At 40.5% G+C, this 17,813-nt stretch overlaps 1 protein-coding gene across 18 annotated transcripts in view; it reads right to left on the reverse strand.

The window, feature by feature from the left end:
• Positions 1-3,345: 3,345 nt before the first annotated feature.
• Positions 3,346-17,813, reverse strand: part of FAM13A (family with sequence similarity 13 member A) — a 384,724-nt gene continuing 370,256 nt past the window's right edge. For 11 of the 18 annotated variants that reach the window (XM_055384654.2, XM_055384652.2, XM_019025591.4 and 8 more), the window contains 5 exons: positions 15,993-16,088; positions 14,436-14,519; positions 8,971-9,167; positions 8,296-8,397; positions 3,346-5,640 (listed from right to left, as the gene is read on the reverse strand). In XM_055384654.2, the coding sequence (XP_055240629.1) occupies positions 5,514-5,640; positions 8,296-8,397; positions 8,971-9,167; positions 14,436-14,519; positions 15,993-16,088 (606 nt within the window). In that variant the 3' untranslated portion in view covers positions 3,346-5,513. The remainder of the gene's footprint in view (positions 5,641-8,295; positions 8,398-8,970; positions 9,168-14,435; positions 14,520-15,992; positions 16,089-17,813) is intronic. The other 7 variants (XM_055384656.2, XM_063705426.1, XM_055384655.2 and 4 more) reach the window with 1 other exon arrangement.

Below are 17,813 nucleotides of genomic sequence, written 5' to 3' on the forward strand. Positions count from 1 at the left end.
TGTGGCTGGAGGGGAAGAGTGAGGACCAAGCTGTCAACAATCCCAGACCTGCCAAGCCCCATTTGTCTGTGTGCCTGCCAGGATTCTAAGACTGCATTTGGGAATTTTGACTTTTACTGAATGTGAAATTCTGTGTATATATAGCCTTGGTGAGCTGACCCAGTCAGGGATGACTCTGATGTACTTTGTCTTACAGGATTCAGAATCCATGGCTGGAAGAGGTAGTAAGGCCATTGGGAGGGCCTGCCTCTCCTCAGCCCACCCCCATCCTGTGTGGGTCTCCATTCTGAAATTTCCATTCAGGTACTTCACAGTTCTGTGAATTATGATAGGACTAGAAGTGAAGACATTGTTGGGGGGTTCAGAGGACATCAGGCTTTGTACTAGGCTGTGGAACCTGGTGTACTTGGGCTTGTGTAACTTTCTGGTCCCTCAAAAGAGGCAACATCAGAAGATTAAAGAAAGTGAGAATCACTAAATATAGCTTGTCATTTCTGCCCAAATTTTATTACTTGAGCCCAGAGTTACCAAAATTATTCAGGGTGAGCTTCAGTTTTGGCAGGACAGCATTAACTTGCATCTGTGTTAGCAGTATTGCATCTTTGTACTCTGAAGTCAGACAGATCTGAGTTTGAATCCTTGTTTTAGCACTAGGACCTTATTCCAGCCTTTTTTATTTTTTAATTTCAGGCTTAGCATATTTCTAATGGTTACTTTCTGTCACTTAGAGAATGTGTAGCAGCACATGAAGGACACTGCATGCCTACCCACCATGGCAGCTTTGTGTCCCCAGCTATCAGGTGAGGCATGGAGCTCCTGCTGCCCAACTCTCCAGGCTATTCGAGGCCTGAGCGAGGAGGGCACACTTGGCCAGGGATAGGAACAGGCAGTGCAAAGGGCGAGGTGCTCCCTCCACACGACTGAAATGTGTCTTTCTGCAAGTCTCTCAGTTCTCTGGTGGCCTTACTAGTTTCAGAATAGTAAATGGCTAATGTATTTATTCATGATGGCCTCATTGGCTTGGGAGATGTACTTAATTTTTAAAAATTTGCTTTAATGCCCTCATTTCTGCACTTCTCCAGTGCTTTCTATGAATTTTTTAAAGGCAACTGAACCATGAGAGCACAAGCCCATTTTTCTAGCTGCAAAACGGACATGCCTGAAGTGTATGCTCAGCTCGCATCACCTTCCAGTGCCCTGCCTGGAGCTAGAACAACAAAACTTAATCCTCAGGAGGCTTCTGAGGGGCTCCAGGGAGTCACAGGATTACTTAAAGAAGGGAAAGGTCAGACCCTGATCCTGATGCCACTGTCAAAAATTCTAGCACTTCAATGGTTTAAAATATTTTACATTTATACAAAATAGTCATGTATAAAATGTTTTTTGTTCAGTTTACATTTTTAAAAAGGACAATGGTAATTTCAAATGCCTTCTGCTTACGTGTCATGTAAGTATTGTTAGGAGCCCATATTTTTTACAAAAACTATTTGTGGAGATTTTCATGACTGTATAGGTGTTTTCAGTTGGAGGATTTGCCAAACCTGTGTTTTGAGGCACACACTTGATCTCTGCTCGGGAAAGTGGCCAGTGCCACTGTGCAGTGCCCAGCATTTATACGTGACTCTGGTTTGGTGTGTGCTGTGTTGGTCACCACTTAAAGTAGAGCCAGTGTGCACAATTTGAATATATAAAAATTTGAAAATATGTTTAGCCAGTCTACTCTTTAGTATATTTTGGGTGTCAAGTGGAAAAAAAACAGTAAAAGGAAATTAATGAAGGAAAGGAAAGCTCTTTCTGAGTTCTGTCAAACACAAGAGCTTCAGAGGAAACAGTGCTTCAAGACTGTAGTATAGTTTGTCCCTCCTCATTGATTTAACTAAGTGGATACTGAAAAAATATCACAGAGGCATTGATCTTGGTGCAGAAACCACCTCTCCCTGACTAGGGGAAAATAAGCTAGCAAGCAGTGTGTCAGGAAGACCCCTCTTGAAAGCAAAACAGAATTTAGACTACAGCTAGCTTTCACAAAGCTGTTAACAGTTTATGGTGTTCAACTATAAATAAATATACCACCAAAAGCATAAGGTGTTACTCTTAAGAAAATGGCATCTTTATCAGATTAAAAAGCTCTAAAACCAAAAATTATCCAAAAAGTTAAACTCTGTGATTAGTTCTGGACACAGGGCCCAATTCTGTCTCTTGAGAACTAGGCAACCCCTGGGCAGAACCAGCTTGATTAGCACCATGGCCATCCCTTTATGCTGATAACAAACCTAAATATTCACCTTATAAGGAATTCTAAGCTCAACCACATTTACAAATGCTCAGCCCTCCAGGTTCCAAGACTGCTGGTCTTGGGACACCTTAGTGCGGCATTTATGACACAACACAGCTTTGAGGCATTTGTCCTTGGCTGGAAATGTCACACCTGGGAGCAGGCACACCCTGCAAGAGGCTATTCCGCTGCCACCCAAGCAATGAATTATGAGACAAAGCAAAAATTACACTGATGTTACAGAGACATCACTGATCCCTGCAATGAATAATAATCTTCTCTTGACTTTGAACTGGTAGGCAAATGGAAGAAATCTTAACAGCTGACAACATCCTAGCTGGTAATTAAAAACATAATTATTAGTACTCCAGTTTGAAATTTGGTCTTTCACAGAAATTTTCCCTCACTTGGGAGGTCACCAAAATTGTGCTAGCTTTTAAAATTTTTATTAATTATTTTATTTTTTTTTAAAGCAGCACAGGACAAACTTCTATCATCTTGAAAAACTTCTAAGCTGTCCCTTATCCTAAATCTTGCACCTACAAGTCTTAGAAAGTGAATCTGAACTAAATGATTCAAAGATGAAACATAATGATATACTTAATATAAACATCTATTTCAATGTTTACGCCAGACTGAACACAATAAAAGTACTTATGAAAATTGTAAGTCTGCCCTCTTTAATTCTTAAGTTTACTTACACTTATGAAATAACTCTTGACATTTATTTTGTTGGCATGTGCTAATAAACACATATTCCCAAGACAGCAAAGGAAAAATCCCAGTCTAGAGCATTTTGTCTAAATCCCAGTCTAGAGCATTTTGTCTTTGTGAAGCCAATTAAGACACCGCCTCTAGTGCCTTGAGATTCTGGGCTGCAGAAATCGTTGCTGGGGAACACATCTCCCTCGGCAGAGCCAGAAACCACTGACTGACCAATAAACATGTCTTCAAATAAGATCTAGTGTGAAAAGGGCTTCCCCTCATTTCATCTGGGCTCCATTCCATGAAGAATATAAGTTAGTGAGTGGAAATTACAAAGGAAAACACAACATTTCATACACAATGTATTTTATATAACTTGGTGTTTTCTTTTATTGAATCATACAAATTCAAATGGGGATTCCTGAATAAATCTTTTGTTAATTTACCTTTGGCAGAAACAACAGATTCCAAAACAATTAGTAGCATCTCATTTATTTGTAGCTTAAAAAAAAATTCTGTAGCATATTTTTCCAAAAACATAGTCTTAAACAAATGTGCTTTAAAAGCTAACTGGTAATGATCTGATTAATATCATAGCTTATTTAAGAGAGCTATTACTTAAAGGACAGACTAGACATGTATTTTTAAAAAAACACAATTTTTGGTCATGTGAATGATTCATGTTCAGATTTCAAAAATAGGAAACATCCTAAAGTGCATAATTTTATTTATAATCTCACTCCTTGAAATTATAGCAATCTGCAATGTAAACAGTAGAGCAAAGAATTCCAAACTATATTTTTATGTACATTTAAACCTGTAGGATTATGTACCGTCTTTGTGTGTGGATTAAAACCAGGGCACTTCCAACACATAGCTCAAGCTTCCATACAATTAAGAGCAAACTTAAAGGCATTCTTTTTCCCCATCCTTAACATTCAGCTGACAGAAGAGAGCTGCTACCTCACTTCAGCAATGGAAAATGTTGCTGTAAATCCCATCGGACCAGCCAGTTTCTCACGACCCTTTAAAACTGAAAACGGGTCAGTATAGTTTTACATTCTTTTTCTTTTCCTTAAAACTGTGCCCTTTCAGAAGGCAACTTTCAAAACATACGAGGGTGCTTCTGCTGTGTGTTCATACTGTAACACGTCGTCTAAGGCAGAGCTCCTGAAGCACCTTCTCTGGTCAGCCGTGGCAGGCGAGCAGATGCCTGGGCTCGGCCTCGCAAAGCACAAAGGTGGACCCAGAACCCACTGTCCTTGGCGCAGGAGTTAAAAAAGTAACAGCAAATCATGAGGTGACATCAGGCACACTGAAGAGATGGAGGATTTGGTGTCTTACATTTCCTGGTCCCTCCAAAATGTCTAATATAGACAGTTTTGTGACAAAGTCTTTGAAAAAAATTATAATTGGCCACACAGCATGACTTTTCTTTTTATACATGATCTCGAAAATACTGTGATTCAGATTCTGCCTTGGGCTGAGCTCTGAGGGCTACATTTACCTGTCAGTTTGGGGATTTTAGTGCAGATTTTTTTAAAAAAAATTAAACTCTGGTAAGTACCCAGGAGGCTGAGAACACAGGCCCCTTCTCTCCCCGATCCTCTGTATGCAGGCTGACTTAAGCCCCTTTATGTTTGGCTAGTGCCACAACAAAAGAGCCCCAAACAGATTGCCATGAGCATGCTGGCCTGGCTTGGTGTTTGACGATAAAATCAGACTGGTAAGTGCAGTCAGTGTTCAGGAAAGAATCTCCAGGCTCTTCTCCCATGACCTGGTTTTAAAATCAGCATTCATACAGCTGTTTACCATCTCTCTGTCCTCTGCAGATGACCCGGTCCTAGGCAGGGACCAAAATTCCTTGTCAGCTGAGGAAGTCCTGAAGAAACATCCTGAAGATGATGACTGCACTGCCATCGTGGGCAGATGTAGCTTCCATCTACCTGAGGGCTGAAGGGGAAGACCTTTCACACACGTGAGGAAGGCGCAGCTCTGTGGAAAGGTCACTAGAATGGCAGCGGCAGCAAATAGGGCTCCAATGCACGTTTGCAGTTAACTGGGTCCAAGGAGAGCATGGCCCTCCACAGCAAGTTTGCTCTATAGAATAAAGTCCTGAGCTTGTTTTTATCACAGTTAGACAGAGAATGGTCTCTTGTTTCTCAGTTATCCAGGGAAGAACAGTGTATATTCTCTGTAGATGAGTGTTGTCTAATGTAGTGATTAATCTCTGCTAGTGTTAGGAAAACTCCACTACTGTGTGTGTGTGTGCGTGCGTGCACGCGTGCGCACGTGCACATACTGCAATCTTGACTTTTCCAATTACAAAATGCCTAAGTCAGGTCACATTGTCTTCTTCCAGCCAGTTTCTAAGGCAGGCAATGGAAACAGGAGCCGATGCCAAATGGTCTAGAAGCAGAAGGGCTGCATGCTTTGCAGGGCCAGCCCCAAGGCTGCCTTCCAGAGCTGCACTTTCTCTGGGGACAGTAAACTCTCACCGCAGCTGCCAGCCCCCTGTGCTTGGCCATGCCCCTCACATGGACTTGGAATCAGTGTCTCTCTTGCTGATGAGCACCTCCAGGAGCCTCAGTTTCGCCTTTATGTGCTTATATTCACTGTATTCTTCAGCCATAGGAGTGCGGTCTTCCTTCTGGACATTTCTAATGCAAATAAAGGAAAAAGGGGTCTGAGGATCATTTTCTGTCTTTGCTAGATACTATTCATCGGGCAAATTATCATTGTTTAGAAACTTTGCAGTTTATCAACTTGTAGAATCAGTGTTGCCGAGTGGCCCTTGGTCTCAAGACTGGGGCTGGATTTAGACAAGTAATGAAAATGTTTCACCCAGAAGGCAACATGCAACTGAGTTTTTATATAGTTAATCTGGCATCTTGTATGATAAGAAGGCTAAGAAATACAGAAATTCTCTCTGCTAAGTATGAATTCACATTGAGCTCTCATACACCAAAATCTTTTATTCATACTTAATGTTTTCTCATTCTTACATATTTCATCTCGTGAAATTTTAAATTTTTAATTAGCAACTGGTCCACAACTTAGTTTTTTTTTTTTTTTCAGAAACAGATAGTTAATACTCCTACTTATCATAAAACTGTCCTAGAATTCAGCAGCTGGATTACATAATACTATTATAATAAGCCTTTATTATTGAGTAACTTTACATACATAATATTTATATGCACAAGCATTTGAGAGCTTATAGGTCAAGCCCTGTGCTAAGTACTTGGTACCCATGATCTGATAGAACCCTTATAACATCTTGATGAGATGGAGCCATTTTCTACACACTACACATGATGAAACCAGCACAGGAAATCAGATAACTTGCCTGCTCTTGGCCACCATGTGGTGCGCTGCTGCTTTGTGTTTTATGGGAAATTGCACATGGCAAACATTCAACCATAGGCTTCCTGCCTTTATTATTAAAGGGCAAATGTGGGTAAGGAGGATAGCATGGGGCTTGATTTGTTCAATGACCTAAAAATAAACTGATCTTATTCATACCCTGCCTTGTTCTAGGAAAGGATTCTAGTGGCTTCTCAGCAAAGGGCAGGGCAAGGAACAGGTGCTCAGGAATTGGAGCATCTGGCACGCAGGCCCCCACTGCACTCTGAGGGGCTTCACTCTCCTCAGACACGAAGTCATGGAACCAGAGCCTATCTCCTAAGTCCCTCATAGTTCTAAACTTTTTTGACAATTAACGTCCTCCATTGACATTTTCTTAAAACCTGGGTGGTTTGCATAATTCTACATGTATAAGATATCTGTGCATAATGTGATTCAGAATAATATAAAAAAGGATAAACCAAAAAATAGGCTTAGATGAAAGACTGGAAAGATACACATCAAAACATTAATTCCGACTTGTCTTTGGTTATTATTGTTTTGGGAATTACTACTTAAATTTGCTTACCTATATTTTCTAAATACTGTGCAATGGGTGGAAATGAAAAGCAAGTGTTTAGGTATAAAAATATATGAGACATATCCAAATCAGAGATCCTAAAAGTAAATTCATACAATAATTGTTAAACTAAACCGAAATACAATATATTTTAAATGACAAAGTTAATTTTTATGGTGCTTTTATTTCCCCAAACTTTCAAGAAGTATAAAAGAGGACTCAAGAGAAACAATACTTACATAGCTTCAGTAATCTGGGTTAAATCCAATTTAAAATGATAAAACCTAACTCCAATGTAAGAGATGCAAATCTGTTCCTGGTTCTTTCCTCAGGCTCCTACTGTGACTTTCGGTAAGATGTTTTGTGTGCTGTTGCTTGTAAACATGAAAGACTAAATTGTGCCTTAAAATTCACTGGCGAGAGGCAGCCCATCAACCAGGTAGATTTACTGCTTTTCTTTTCTTTGTTTTTTTTGAGACGAAGCCTTGCTCTGTAGCCCAGGCTGCAGTGCAGTGGCATGATCTCGGCTCACTGCAACCTTGGCCTCCCGGGTTCAAGTGATTCTCTTGCCTCAGCCTCGAGTAGCTGGGATTACAGGCCCGTGCTACTGCACCCGGCTAATTTTTTGTATTTTTAGTAGAGATGGGGTTTCACCATGTTGGTCGGGCTGGTCTTGAACTCCTTACCTCATGTAATCCACCCGCCTTGGCCTCCCAAAGTGCTAGGATTACAGGCGTGAGCCACCGCACCTGGCCGACTTACTGATTTTCATACATATTTTTCATTTAAACTTGGCAATTATCACCTTCATTTTTGAAATGAGCTTGAAAATCAGTAATACTTAGATCTCTCTTTCCCTTGTTTCTCTAGCTCCTTTTATTTAGAAATGAAGTCTCACTCTATTGCCCAGAATAGAGTGCAGTAGCAGACCACAGCTTCCTGCAGCCTCAAACTCCTGGGTTCAAGCAATCCTCCTGCCTTAGCCTCCCAAGTAGCTAGAGCTACAGGTGTGCCACTACGGCCGCTTGGCTAACCTCTAGCTTCTTAAGAAAAAAGCACTGGTGCCACCACCAGCGGGAAACGCAGCTTCCTGCTGCTCATTGTAGATAAGAATTTGATGGGACAGGTTCGTTTCATAAATGTCAGCTGAATCTGCATTAGTCTTGGGCATTACCCAAAGAGCATTTCTTCTGGGAGGTCCACACAAATCCCATCATCTCGCAGTCAACCTCTAAGTATCCCTGGGCACAAACCCAAGGACCAGGTTACAGGGAGGATGCAGAAGAGTCCCCCCTTTGAAGGCATTCCACAGATCTGACAGAAAAACAAGAGGGATGGGTGTGTGTGGTACAGCGGGGGGGAAGGGAGGGCGGGGGAAGACAGGCACTACCTTCCATTCTGTCTGAAAAAGTTGTCTTCAAAATCCCGAAGTTTCTTTCGAATCCTTTTCTTTTCTTCTCTCATTTCCTGGAGGTGTTCCAGGAGTTCAGGTCTAAGAGAGAGGAAGCATTGCAAGGAAATTAAGTTAAATTTGAGTTGTCATAAATGTAATGAATGTGTAACTCAACAGGAGCTGTGCAGAAAGGGGAGGCAACTAAATGCAGAAACTGCTGAGAGCATTGAGGGGGCGCGGAAATGCATGTTTTCCATTTCCTGAAAGCCAAACATGCTGGCAACAGATCCAGCTTCTGGGGGTTCCTGCTACTTGGGAATTCTTAGGCCTTGTGAAATCCCACGGCACTTTGTCATATTTTTCTTTGAAAGAAAGAGATGACATCTGTGCTCAGCGTGTGTTAAGTGATGGGCTGTGATGTACAGAACCACACAATGCCCTTTAGAGAGAGAACTTCTGGTTGTTTAAACAAGACTCAAAAGTTCCCTCAAATAACATGGGCTGAAGCATATAAAAAAAGAAATTTTTAAAAAAATCACTGTTTTATCCAGATACACCCCAGGTAGTCAATTGTATTTTATCAGCTAATTTATTTAGATACAAAGGCTAAGATAATATTTAAGTGAGCTATTTTTACCAAAACATTTCACCACCACCACCAAAATGACATACATTGAGGCAGCATGGAGATTTGAAAGCCCTGTGTCCTGGCTGCATTTTGATGGTATTTTATCATCCATTGGGGAAATAAACCCATCAGCATCATCTTCGAATTGGTCCAGAAAGCATCGTGCACTGAAATCGGTTTTCAGAGTGACCATGAAGTCTGGCTTCACATTGCTATCGTCTTCTGACCCCTCCTCTTCTTCCTGGAGATACACAGCAACCCCAATAAAAATCTGGTCACTTTTTGGGGCAGACTCATTACAAGTATCATTTAATAATCATTTAATTATCAGACTCCATATAGTTTCTTCTGTATCTACATTTAGCAACACATATGTACATTACAGATATATTATTGAACATCTGTATTTGATATAAATATACACATTTAATAACACAATGTAGCCACTCAATAGAGAAAACAGACTGCAAAACTATTTTAAAATGAGTGTACATCATGTTAATAGTTGTCAGGTTGGGGGTAAGAAGGAACAACCATCATAATTTATAACCTAAATCAGATGAACTAAAAGGATCCAGAAATTTCCAGCTCTGTGACAGTACAAAACAAAATTCATCACCAGTAACCAGTGCTTGAAAGGATTCTACTACTTGGGTATCTCAGATGGCTTAAAAAAAAAAAATCAGTCTGAACATTTTCTGAAATAATACAACATTTCTATTTAAGAATTGAGATTAGAAAATATTTTATGGCTGCTTAATGCACAAAATTTTAGGGAAATTTTAAGAAGACTGAAAGATATTATATTCTCATGATTGAAATAAGAAAACTCAAGCTTTTCCAAAGAACTTCCAAGGGCCACATCTGTATTTTTCGGCATACAAGATTCTAAGAAAAGTATGATATTCTCGGTCTGTATTGATAATGCAAATAGAAAAATAATAAAGCCAAATCAGCATTTCTTAGAGCCAAGTTAAGGCTATGTAAGCCTAAGGAAGAGATAATATCAGAGTGTGAAAGATTTCAAAACAAGTGATGTACTGCCAAAAGGTAGTCAGACCACAGAGAATAGTAATAGGATAGTAATCCTAAAAAATTTAAAAATTGGTTCAGAATACAGCCACATAAAAAATGGTATGCATAGCACCAGTTCTTACAGGTAAACCAAATGGTTTCCATGCCAGTGCAGCAAAAACATCTCAGGAGGCCGCAGCAGTTCCCGCTGGAGGGCAAAGTACAAGTGTGCAAACGGTTCATGGTAAATTTTGATATGTTTAATAGGGTGTTTCTGAAGAGAAATAATGTGAATAAACAAGCAACCAAACAAAGCAAAACAAAAAAGGACTATCATATAACTGATACCAAAGTATTGCTATGAAAATAAAATTGGCAAAAGCTAGGTGGCTTTTCCAGATTCTCTCAGCTGTGACTTCAGACCTTGAGTCTCTTTAAGTTGTTAAAAACATTTAAAAGTTTACAAAGTAAAATTGACTTTTTAAATGAATACGTTTCTTTTTGTTTTAGTAAGAGTAATAACAATTCCCATCGACGTAGTTTTGATAAAAATTGAGATAATGTGTGTCAGGTACCTCATAAGGCACACCTGGGACACCAGCTGTGCACATCAGTTTTCCGCTCCCCCTCTTCCTTCCCCTCCCCTGGATAAGGAAGACAGGGTAGAAGTATCTGACCAACTCGGTGAAGGCAGGAATTGGGGCCTGTTTACTGCTGTCCCCAGAGCTTGGCCAATGCTTGCGTATGGCCAATAAATGGCTGTTAAGCAGTCTAGTAATTCAGTTTGAAAAGAGAACTACAAAAAACTACTATTAGAAGAGCATAAACACCTGGGACAGCTAACAGAGTTACAAATAAGAACTTAACGACCTTTAATGAAATCAGGTGTCTAGGCCTTATCAATTCTATCCCAAAGTCCTGAGAGAACTTAAAAATGTGGAAGTGTGCCTTGCACATAGTGAGCACTCAATATTTTTTGAGATAAATGTAACAAAATTACTCTCAGTAGCCTTTGAAAATCACGAGGAAAAATAGCAAATAGATTTTCAAATAAGACAATCATCATAAGTGTTGTAGATACTGGGTAGATTCTAGAAGGAATTAATACATAGATAATATATAAGCAATTGGGAAAAATCAGTGGTCAACTGATGAGACTGGTTCCTTAAAAATGAGTCATGAAAATGAACCATTTTTCCTTTTTTGACAGATGTAGTATTTGGATTTCAATAAACAACCAGGTAAGCAGACCCTACGAAAGGAAAGCTGGCTTCCCAAATTTCTGCTGAGTAATGACTGAAGGGTGACATGAACCTGAAGGGCAGTCTACGGCAGCCCCTCTGCCTGACCCTGCCTTACTCAGTATCTGAGTCACTTGGACAAAGAAAAGGCATATTTCAAAATGTACAGATAATACAAAGCGGGTAGGGATATCTGATACGTTGGAGTACAAAAGCTAGATTTAGTGTATTTCCTACAGCTGAAATAGAAGTATGAGATGTAACAAATTGGAAAAATTCAAGGCCCTATAATTAGGAAAAAGAAAAGCTGGATACATCAGTGGCAATGCACAAGTATACAGCAAAGCATGAGTCAGGGCCATATGCCAGGGCCATGAGCAGTGGTTCTCAATCAGGGTGATCTGTTCCCTTGGGGACATCGGGCAATGTCTGGAAACATTTTTGGCTGTCACGACTGGTGAAGGGGTGGTGGTGGCACACTACTGGCCTCTAATAGGTGGAGGCCAGGGACTCTGGTAAGCATCCCACAAAGCACAGGGCAGTGCTGCACAACAGTTACCCAGCCCCAAAGGTCAGCAGTGCTGAGGCTGAGACACCCTATCCTCAGAAAGGCCAAAATGAATTCCCAATACCTTGTCAGTTGCATAGGCAAGAAATTGGAGGCATGAAAGGGTCTCAGTCATCCAGATCAATGTAAGGACTAGTCTTTGGTCCACTGTCCTGGTTAAACCATATCCAGGTTAATGTCCAGTTCTGGGTATCGGTTTTAACAGCAACACTGATAAACTGGTGTGTGTGCACACAGCAGAGCTAGGAGACCACTGAAAGGTCTGGAACCCGTATCACATAAGGAAGAGTAAGAGGAACTTGGATAACAGATTGTCACAGGGTGTGGGGTGAGAGTGGGCAGGGCAGGTGACTGTAAATACAGGCAGTGCTCTCAGGGAAGAAGCAGTATGTCTATTTCATGTTGCTCCAAAGGGCAAAACTAAGCCTATGGGATAGAATGTAATAAATTGATAATAGCTATGAATATTATAATTTCAACTATTTTCATTAACTTTGTATTTATCAAATCTATACATTTTAAATTACATATTATGTAATTAACAAAGATAATTATAAAACCAATAATATAAGTTATCAGCTATTATTGATACTTATGTAGTGAGTGGCATAACTCCTTCCATTGCTGTAAACTTTTTAAGCTTGAGGATGGAATCTCTCTGTAGGGACAATGTCTCTATTCTGCCAGAGAAGTTTTAGAGAGGATTCTTATGTTGGCTAGGAGAACTGATTAGATGATCTCTAGGTTTCTCTGGGTTGGAAAATCTAGGCCTTCAGAACTGAGCTGGCTGTAGTTCATATACAGCTGGTTTGTTCCCAAAAGCATTTAAAACCAGGGGTGAGATTTGGAGAAACCACTTAGATACAATCTTATCTGCACACACACCAAATTCTAAATTGGAATTGCCAAGAATTAGTACAGTCCAAATACTTTCTAATAGGCCTGGCCAACAGGAACAAAATGAACCAAAAGACAGCACTGTTTACAAAAGCAAAGTAGTCATTGCAAAATTATCTGAAATTTTGACCATGATGTGGGCCAGGAGATAAACCACAGCCAAAATATACTTGTGAAAAAAAATTAAGCTAAAGGATAAGAATGGGAAAAATGTCTTTTATAAAAAAGAGCATCATTAGGTTATCTTCAATTCATTTGGTGAAACCCTTATTAAGTGTCTACATTTTGGATGTGTTCAAGAACACGTTTTTATCTAGTAACGGTTCTACTGCATGCTGCTAAGAGAAACATGCTAATTTTCATACACACAATTACCCAAATTTCTCCAATTACTGTGGTTTCATTCTGGGTGACATTACCAGCCAGACAAAATTTGTCTTTCATTAACATCAAGGCTTATTGTAAGAAAATAACTCTAATTTTTAAAGACACAATATAGTATACTGGCCCAAATTTCAAGTACCGTGTTTACAGCATTTTCATAAAACAAGTTCTACTTCATACAGTGAGCACAGTCATTGCCTAATACCATAAAATTAGGCATATGATGTATCAAGATCTGCAAAAGGCAAGAAAAGGAATACATAAAAGAAGACTTTATAGCTTGTGGTGCCTTACCTCAGACAAGAAAATGGAGAAATTCTCAATTGGTTTCCCTCAGTAGACAAGAGGCCCCCATATACTGAAATAATCATTCCTCACTACAGCACATAAATGATCACCCCAGGCTCGGAACTATCACAGAAATATGACAAGTGAAACTCTTAAAACTGACTTCTGCTTCAGGTTTAACTCTTGCTTTGGAGTTAAATGACTGTTAGAAAAACAATCACTGTTTTTTAAAAAATGATTGCCTTTGATTTTTCATCTCTAGAGTTCTGTATAAGGCAGTCCAGTTTGTTCAGTTGTCTAGAAACAAAAACATGAAAGAGGCTGATCCTAGTACGGGCCAATTAGGGTCCCACAGAGACACACTGATCTATGGGCACAGATTACATCTCCCATTCTAGCAAAAGTAGCCACCGATGACAAGGATTATCTGTACAAAATCCATATTACTGGAAAAAAAATCAGGACATATGTTCTGGTAGCTATCAGTCATTCACAGCACCTCATTCGTAGATTAAGAGCAGATTTTAAAATTAGTCCTGGGGACTAAATGTGCTATGAGAAAGTCAAGAAGGAAAAAAGCCGGAAATACTGCACCCGCAAATCTGTCAAAGACTACTAAGATATTTGTAGAAGTACAATTTTTCATTGTTTTATTTGTTTATATATATATTTCCTATGTTAATTTTGATTTTTCTATAAACAGTATATGAGATTCCTTTTAAAGTTGGTCTAATGAGCTAATTTAAGATTTTGGAATACAGAAAAATCCATTCCCCAAATACAGAAAACAAAACCAAACAAAAAGCATTGTGGACAACAAAACCAAACAAAATAATCCCTGAAAGCAAAGTAAAAACAAAACAACAACAGACAATACAAAAAAGAGGGGGGGAATAAAATGAAACCAAAGAAATCAACTAAATGAAACTGGAGAAATCAGCACTCTTTAGAGGAACTGTTCAAAGTTGGTTATATGTAGCTACTGATTTTTAGGGAATGCTGTAAGAAGCCACCACCAAAAGGCCCGATCACACCCCCTTTCCATTCACCGGAGGGGAGGGAAGGAGGGAGGGAACTGGTGCGGATTTAGCAATGGGTTAGCAGCTGGGGTCTTCACCTTTATCTCCTTGAAGAAGGAAGCAGTTTCGCCCTCGATAATTGGCTGCAGCAAAGGGCTTCTCCGCTTGCTGGAGGGGGAACCCTGTGACAGGTGTTAACAAGTAGGTTACATTCCGAACCCCTTTCCCTTTCCCTCCAGCTCTCGGCCTCCTCTGACCTCACCAGTATTTATTAACTTTTAACTCTGCATTCTTATCCCTCCCTGCCAAACACTCCCAGGAAAACCTGAAACAACAAAAGTTCTTTTTCCAAGTTGCTGCTTCCCTTCAGCGCCCACACACATAAATCAAGGAGGACAGAGTACAGCAAGAACAGCACAGGAGTATATCCGGCAGACAGGCAGAAGAAACCCGAGGAGAAACACCTGCCTCCCATCGCTGCCCCTGCCAATCACAGTAACCACAAGAACACTTCGGCTGTAGTCAGCTAAGGAGAATCACATAAGCTCAGGAAGCAATACAAAGGGGAGCTGACTTCTCTGTTGCACGCTCACCCTACTTAGGGACACTAAGGGTTCCTGCCTGGAGAATGAAAACAACTCCTTAGATCTAATCGTTTTATTTGTTAGTTTAGGACATTCCTCCAGAATACATTAAAGTGGCTTTCTTCAAATATACCTGCCTGAGATCTCTGGACCCTCCTTTCTTCATTAAATACATTGTTAAAAGAAATAGACAATATTCTAGGCCTAGAAATAAGAAGGGCATTTAAGGCCGGGCCAGACAGGAGCAGCAGCTAAAATGAGTATGTATTGCAACGGCAACATCAAAGTGAGTTTGTGTCTGCTAAAGAGCCTAAAAGCCAGCAGAGGAGATGGGAGCACTGAAACAGAGGCAAATGTTTCCCCAAGAGATGGACAGGGCAGAACACCCTACTCATAAGCTGGGGGTGGAAACGCTGAGTCTGGGATGAGGGATGGGAGCAGGTGGCTGGGCCCTAAAGACTTCCTGTCGCTGAAGGCAAGCTGCTGCTCCCTACTCTTGACAAAATCAAAAGCCAGGAGCCAAAAGCAGCAAAGTTTAAGGACGGTGGCCACTGACAGCAACTTCAATGAGTAGCCTCCTTTCCTACACCTTGCCACATCCTCCAAGAAGGGCCTCTCTCTTGTTTCTCAGAGGATTTTCTCCCTGGACACAATTCCCAAGGGAGTTATCCCTCTCTTGGATGGGATGAACTATGAGCAGAGGGCCTTGGGATCAGAACGGCACTCTTTGGAGTGAAGAGGCCTGGAGAAAGTGCAGCCCTATCCACTTGGTGCTCCATCTCTGACCCAGTATATCCAATGGATGTACATGCCTTTTGGGCAAAGCATGTCCTCCAAAAGGGAAAAATAAATTCTATCAGCTTCAGATTTGCCCATTTTTAACAAATGTAGCCTCAGGGGTCTTTGATAAAGTCTTCATTCCTCAAGCTTGTGGGCCATGGATAGTAATGGCTGATTCAGCAATTAAAGCCTATTCTTCAACGAGAAAGCAGGTTAGGGCCCTATTCATATATCCAGGGCCCATTCAAGCGGAAAGGTGTTGTACCAGCCACAGGAAGGTATTCTACTCACAATGATGGGTATGGTGTTAGCTCGGGAGAGGATCTGTTTGACCAGCCGGTACCTGTCGTATAGCGGCTTCATCACCTGCCGTTCGTTCTTTGTTACCTGAAAAGCAAGAATGAGAGCTGTGAGAAGCCTGCTGCTGGGAGTCACGACCAGCTGTCTAAGCATGCTCTGGGCCTTTGTAATTCTAGAGAAACTCCAGATGATGCAACTTAAGTCTTACTACCCTCACAGAATTCATTTAAACTGATAATATTATTTATTCAATAAATATTCAGATTACCTAGTTCAGCTGCAGATCAGTGGAAGTCACTCCACTGGTAGTACTGCTTTTTCTAAATCCAAATTAGGATCATTCTTAGGTTCCTGCTTCCTGCTTAAAATTCCTCAAGGTTCAGAGTTCCCAGATGACTATTTTCTGAGCCCAGGGAAAGTGAAAGCATATATCTGCTATAAGACGTATCATGTAGGCCGGGCATGGTGGATCATGCCTGTAATCCCAGCACTTTGGGAGGCTGAGGTGGGCAGATCACCTGAGGTCAGGAGTTCGAGACCAGCCTGGCCAACATGGTGAAACCCCGTCTCTACTAAAAAATACAAAAAAAAAAAAAAAAATTAGCTGAGTGTGGTGGTGGGTGCCTGTAGTCCCAGCTGTGCAGGAGGCTGAGGTGGAGAATCGCTTGAACACAAGAGGCGGAGGGTGCAGTGAGCCGAGATCACACAACTGCACTCCAGCCTGGGTGACAGAGAAAGACTCTGTCTCAAAAAACAAAAAAACAAAAAAACAAAAAAAAAAAACGTATCATGTAGTTCATTTACTTGTCTTTCTCCTCTATGAAATTATGTTTCTAAGAACAAGATTCTGGCAAACAGTGGGTATTCAAGGAACATGTGATGAAAAATACATGAACTGATTCATCTGTGTATCCCTAAAATCTGGCACAGGGCTAAAAAATGTTTAAAGGACTGATTCTCCAGACAGTGGTGAGGAATCATACTCAACTCCCTGGTATAGTATTGGAAGCTCCTCATACTCTATCTGCTGTTTCTCCTCCCCATCATACTTCAAGCTTCAGAAATAAAGTAGGTTGTCTCAACCCTCTTGTCTAATTCCCTCTACCCTGCCATGGCTTCCTCTTTGCTCTTTTGTTTGGCAAATTCCAGATGAAGAGCCACTTCTCTGTGCAGCCTTCTTCGAACATCCCCCATTCTGGGAGATTCACCCATTCTCTCCTTTGTGTCACCACCCTGCCCCATGCATACCCTGTAATTTCATAAATGCTTTTACACTCTACTGTAGCGATATGTTGACACGTGTCTCCTCCTTGAGACTGCAGCCCCTTGAGAGCAGGAGTTTATATTTTTGTATCCCTAGTAACTATTTCAGTGCCTGACATCATGGAAATATTCCATAAATATCAGTCAAATGAGTGAATAAATATTTGAAACATAAATAGGTGTGCCTGATTCACAGATGCAGTCCCATTGGTTACTTAAATGGGGAATGAGATGAAGTATCTTTGTTTCAAGTTAGCTGTTTGTCTCCTGCATTCTCTTACTATTTCACATATAATAAGGCAAGAGTTTTAGAGGTAAGGAAGGCAAGTAGCATTAGCTTTGACCATTTCTTTTATGGGTTTTTTGAGCCTTCAACTTCAAAGATGACTCTGGATTATGAAGAAATGGATGATCCTTTGTTGCCTTTTGTATTTGTCTTTCTCAAAGTGATCAACAGCAAGTGTGCTTTGGATAAACTTGACAAGTTAGAATAAGATCGAGAAGAATAACAGCCTTATATTTCTTGCACTTCTGTTATCAGATAACTAA

Source organism: Gorilla gorilla, chromosome 3 (genome assembly GCF_029281585.2).
Source record: "Gorilla gorilla gorilla isolate KB3781 chromosome 3, NHGRI_mGorGor1-v2.1_pri, whole genome shotgun sequence".
NCBI classification, from domain to species: domain Eukaryota; kingdom Metazoa; phylum Chordata; class Mammalia; order Primates; family Hominidae; genus Gorilla; species Gorilla gorilla.